At 34.1% G+C, this 5,629-nt stretch overlaps 1 protein-coding gene across 1 annotated transcript; it reads left to right on the plus strand.

Annotated features, from left to right (window-relative positions):
- Positions 1 to 2,369: 2,369 nt before the first annotated feature.
- On the plus strand, positions 2,370 to 5,412 carry LOC130936853 (cystathionine beta-lyase, chloroplastic-like). The gene is made up of 9 exons (XM_057867015.1): positions 2,370 to 2,815; positions 2,894 to 2,992; positions 3,336 to 3,406; positions 3,515 to 3,606; positions 3,933 to 4,020; positions 4,160 to 4,271; positions 4,901 to 4,977; positions 5,101 to 5,154; positions 5,271 to 5,412. The coding sequence occupies exons 1-7, from the start codon at positions 2,621 to 2,623 to the stop codon at positions 4,907 to 4,909; spliced, it is 666 nt and encodes a 221-aa protein (XP_057722998.1). The 5' UTR covers positions 2,370 to 2,620; the 3' UTR covers positions 4,910 to 4,977; positions 5,101 to 5,154; positions 5,271 to 5,412.
- The last annotated feature ends 217 nt before the right edge of the window (positions 5,413 to 5,629 follow it).

A 5,629-nucleotide genomic window follows, 5' to 3' on the forward strand; every position in this document is an offset into this window, starting at 1 on the left:
AGAGGAAGAGAGCCCTACAGAAGGAGACGACTGTGATCAGACTTCATCATAGAGAGGTTCTTAATCATAGCTTCAGAATATACAATTTACCAGTCTAGATTCCAAAGGTCATGGTCAAATCTCTCGACTAAATTACCCTTCTTCCATGTGAATGATCACCCAATGTAATCCAAATCCAGCAATCCACAGTCAGACACACAAGATTAAAAATCAGCACAAATACTGCTGTTATGGTTGGTATTACCTCCTTTCCTCTCATGATCATGTAAGATAGAGTTGAAATTTCCTGTAATGCACCGGGGGATACTAACACTCTAACTTATAGATCTCAAATCGTTCCAAAGATCCTTCTAAATACTCTTGTGGATTGCCATACACTACAGTGAAGAGCTATAGAGCAGAGTTATTCTCCACAATCCTTATATGCGCAAATTGAACATGGTAACCTTGTCTGAGTATCTTTTTGGTAATGTTATATGATGTAATCATTTTTTAGACTTTTTCTTTTCTTCACCCAACTTGTATGGTCTCTTCATGAGTGAAATTTTCATGCACCTCCAAACCACGTGACTCCTCATTTATTTCATCTTCAAGAACATTAAAGAGAGATCCATCATCAATGCTAAGATCTTTTCCTTTATTGAACCCTTCCTTATTTAACCGTATTTCTCTCACCAAATTTTCATCTTTATTTTCTGAGATATACTTCTTAGATTTTTTTCTTTATAAGTTGTTTAACCATCATCCAAAGCCCAAAATTTAGGTGATCTTGATTATCATCTTGAAGCATAATCAAATTAGAATCTCCTTGATTGGTGCTATCATCATCAGTGATACGTGTGTGATTAGCTTCTTTCCTTTCCAATTTGATGGTGTCGAAAATCACCTATTGTTCAATGTTTTGACTTATACCATCATTACATTGCTCGATTCTATGGCCATATTTTCTGCGATTAAAGCACATCAGATGCAAACCTTCATACTCAATATTTAGAGAGCTCCTTAGAACTTTGATTCTTGGCACCAGTTTCTTAAACAAGTTTATTCCTATACAAATTCTTGTGAATCTTTCCCGAGAATGTATAAAGGTGGTGCGGTCAATTTTCAGCATAGTGCCAATTGTTAATCCAACCTTCCATAAGAAACAATGACTTTATAATTCAACGGGGAGATTAGGACCATGGATCCAAGCAGCGATCTTTATTATGACACTTTCAAATGACAGAAAAAAGGCATCTACCTCTGAATGATCAAATAATGACCCACTATCTTCTAAGGACCACCTGAAAAATGAACTAGAAAATAGTCACAATTTATATCAATAACACTAATATTAACTTTTTGACCTAATCACAATTGAGTCATTGTTCAATAAATCTCAAGTTCACTCTCTTTTCCAGAACTTTAAAGATCAACATTGCGTGCCAAAATTTATACCATTCATCAAATTCGTCATTCGACACCAGAATAATCTGGCATGGATCAAAGGACTCGTCAGACTTGGATAGCTCCACATTATCTTTGTATCACCTATCTTCAAAATTAAGCTCATCAAAATTGATGATCTACTCTAGTATAATATTTTCCTCCATCATAGGCCCTGGTGAAAAAAGCAACAAGTCTTTATATGACTTGTTAAGCATTTTGAGAAAATTTGACTTTTTCTCTCCCAAAATCTCCATGTCTTTGCTAAGCTCATTAAGATCAACATCTTCTCTTGTTTTGACCTTTTTTAGTGCTTCTTTGCACCGGATTTAATTTTTACTGAGAAACCCTAAGAAAACGTTGTGAGTCATAATTCTCCCATTCATTTGTTATAGCTTATGGTAATCCGATCATACTCAATCAACAAGTTAATACCATTAACAAAAATCCTACCTAAACTGTAAATCTCTATGCTAGCATAATATTAATCATATTGATATAGTCTAAAGAAAATATAATTAATTTAGTCTCATAAATTTAGAACTAAATTAATTAAACACCAATTTTAAACTCATAATTTTTTCATTTTTTTCTTCTCTTTCTACCAGCTCTGCAACAAACCCAACTAACACCTCTCTTTTTTATCTCAGACTCTCCTACTAGCCAACGCCTTTTTAACGGTTACTTCTATTCCTTGTTAATTCAACTAACCCATCATTCTAGATGAAACAATAAAATTATCCTAACTAATTGCAAACGCTATTAGTTTAAGAATAATTATATCAGTTTCTAAACTCCTTACTTGGCAAGTAAATTCTATCCATTACTACAAGATTTTTATTTATTTGTAGGACTTTTTTATGAAAGTTTTTAAAAACCTTCCCAACACATTTTATTTATCGCAATTTAAAAAACTTCCACTAATTAAAATTTAAAATTATCAATGGAAAGTATGTCGTGTAAAAATGGAATTTTAGTGTGGTTGCTTGATTTCCATTTTGTTCCATGCTCATTTTTTCTTTTTCCCCAAGGCGCTGAGTTAGCCAAGAGAGAGGCATGAGACCTTAAGTTTTCTACCGCCATTTTCGCCACCATTCTCGCTGCCGTTTTCGCCACCATTTCCGCTGCCAGCATCGTTATCACTGCCGTGTCTGTTGTAGTAGAGAGCTTTTGGATTGATCCACCTCTTCTATTAATGCATCTGTTCTCTCTATACTGTCATTACTGCCACTGTTGCCACCACAGTATTTGCTGCCGTTGCCGCCACCGTTTCTGCCATCGATACCACTGTAGTTGCCGTGGTACAACACATTTTCAGATCTGTTCACTTCGGAGCTTCTTCTTCAACAACGCTTTCTCTCACTCCAATTTCTCCTTTGAACTACTGCTGGTACTTCTTTTTCTTCTTCTTCTCTGTTAATTTGCTGATATTACTCTTTTGAATGACGCGCTGTTTATTATATTTCAGGATTGCGGTGATCGAACAAACAGGAATCGGAAAGAATGCCAGCCACGTATATTTCTTCAATTTCAATCACTTTTCGATGATTTGATTCTTTTTCACGAGGTTTTTTTTTCTACAACAAAGATCATTGTTATTCTATTTGAATGTTACTTAATTTTATTTTCTTTGCCAAAGTCTCAATGCAATTATCTTATTGACTCAATGCAATGATCCTTTTGGAGCAGTCAGTAATCTGCTCTATCAGACTGCTACTTTTAAGCAGGTGAAGCTTTGATTTTTTTTATACACACTGTGACATGAACCTTTCCAATGTATTTGGACGTAAATGTGTCTAGATACATTGATTTTTTGATATACCGGAAAAGTAAGAGTGCTAATTAGAATGGAAGGAGTAGTTTTCTCTTGATCTCATTATGTTTATTGACCAGTACTCCTATTCATGCAGCCTAATGCAATAGAAAATGGTCCCTATGACTATACCAGAAGTGGAAATCCCACTCGAGATGCTTTAGAAAGGTTCACTGTGTCCTGTTAGTTGTGTTTGTTTACCATTGAAACTGCCAATATTGTGGCATTAATGTTTTCTTTTCTCACCATGTTTTACCTTGCATGCTGTGTTCTCAGTTTGTTGGCGAAACTTGATAAGGCGGATAGAGCCCTATGCTTCACCAGTGGAATGGCTGCTCTGAGTATTATTTCTCATCTTGTTCAAGCTGGTGCCTTTTCTTTCTTTATTGTGCTATAATCTAGTTTTTCTTCATTTTTAGTTGTGAAATTTAGATTAGATTCATCACTGAGTATTTAAGAATATGAGTAGTTTCATGCTTTGGAGTCTCTGCATGCATTCACTCATGCAGTGTAGTGTCATCACTATTGATATTTTTTCTAGATTATTCGTTTGTTGGATTCATTTTGAAAACTTACCGATTAATGCACTATGGGACTGAAAGCCATCAATTCCCAAAGGACTGCTCTTTTTTTCCTTTTTGATGCAAAAATTATATTTTCTGATATTTGGCGCTGATAATATAATATAATGTAGGTGAGGAAATTGTTGCTGGAGATGATCTATATTATGGAACAGACAGGTTGCTGTCCCGAGTAATTCCAAAGAATGGCATTGTGGTCAAGTTAGTCTAACTTGTCAGTTATGCTTATTCATTTTTTTCCATAACCAGTAATTAATTATGGCAAAAAACCAATCAAGTTTGTTTGTTCCATGAAGTAAAAGACCAATTACTGATTGTAGTTGAATTCTTACGTTTGCAGATGGGTAAATACAACTGATCTTAATGAGGTTGCATCTGCTATTGGACCTCGGACTAAGTTTGTGTGGCTTGAGAGCCCAACCAATCCTCGACTACAAATTACTGATATTCGAGTATGATGCTAGATGTGAAGTTCTGAATTTTTAGTGTTGTTACCTGAAGTGTCTTGCTGTTATCAGCTATGAAGTCCTTTACAATCATGATTTTGGCTTTGACTATAGAATATTCTTGGGTGGTTTCTTCTCACAATAATGATATTTTTACCCTTTATTAATCCATTCACAGAAAATATCTGAGATGGCTCATGCACACGGTGCTCTGGTCTTGATGGATAATAGTATAATATCACCTGTGTTGTCTCGGCCATTAGAACTTGGAGCAAATATAAGCATTATTATTAATTTTTTTATTATTACTATTATTTGACGGTATAAACATTATAAGGCAATGACAATAAACATATTCTTCCACTTTTCTTGTATTTTATGTTTTGGTCACTTGATACTCTATTCTTATCCTAATATTTACTCCATTTTTGTTGAGTAGAAATATATATTGGATGATATTTCTAAAAACCTCTAGAAATATATATTGCAGCATTTGTCTTGAAGCCTTCTATGACAGTGATCCTTCCACCATATGACCCTAATTTTTTTATCACGTGTTCATTTCTTTGGATGACTAAAGTGAGATAGAATCAAAACTATACAATAATAAATTGATGGATTTGAATCCACTGCAGATTTGCTAGCAGAGGTGTGTAGAAGAGAGATAGAAGCAAACATTAAACCTGATCCAGATATCGATATTTATATGAAAGTAAGAATAGTACTGAAACTATACTAACTAATACACCTATTATTTTGAAACTTCAAATAATTCACAATTATTACTGTAAATGTTTGAACTTGTCTGTGTCTTTCTGTATCTTATGATTCTCAGGCCAGAGCAGCTGGAGGCCACAAAGCGAATATTATAACAGATTACATTCTAAGGGTAAAATCATATTCATACACTCAACACATAATTATGTCACTACAATTAAGAATATAACAGATTTGATCTTCTTGATTCTTCAAGTTATCATCATTTCATTGGCATTGTATTTTCAGGTTTTGGGACTTGAGATCTGTGCAGATACTTTTGTGGGGAATGCAATGTTAAGAGGTTTCTTTTGTGGCGTAAATTATCTACTCTACAAACATTTTTCTCCTGGTCTATCTTACCATAGATATGTTTGTAAGTTGTAACACCTGAAAGATGATAATTTAGTCTTTAATTACTTAGCATTGACTCTTGACAACAAAATTTTAACCATTATACCCGTGATATATTCTATTATTATAGCTAGTTTTCCCAACGTGATGCAAGCTATTATTACACGTGTATATAAACAGAAAAACTCATATCTATTTGGTCTTCTAAAGATATGTGCATGATTTCATTCTTGGTCTGTTTCTTCTATATATGT

This window comes from Arachis stenosperma, chromosome 6 (genome assembly GCF_014773155.1).
Source record: "Arachis stenosperma cultivar V10309 chromosome 6, arast.V10309.gnm1.PFL2, whole genome shotgun sequence".
NCBI classification, from domain to species: domain Eukaryota; kingdom Viridiplantae; phylum Streptophyta; class Magnoliopsida; order Fabales; family Fabaceae; genus Arachis; species Arachis stenosperma.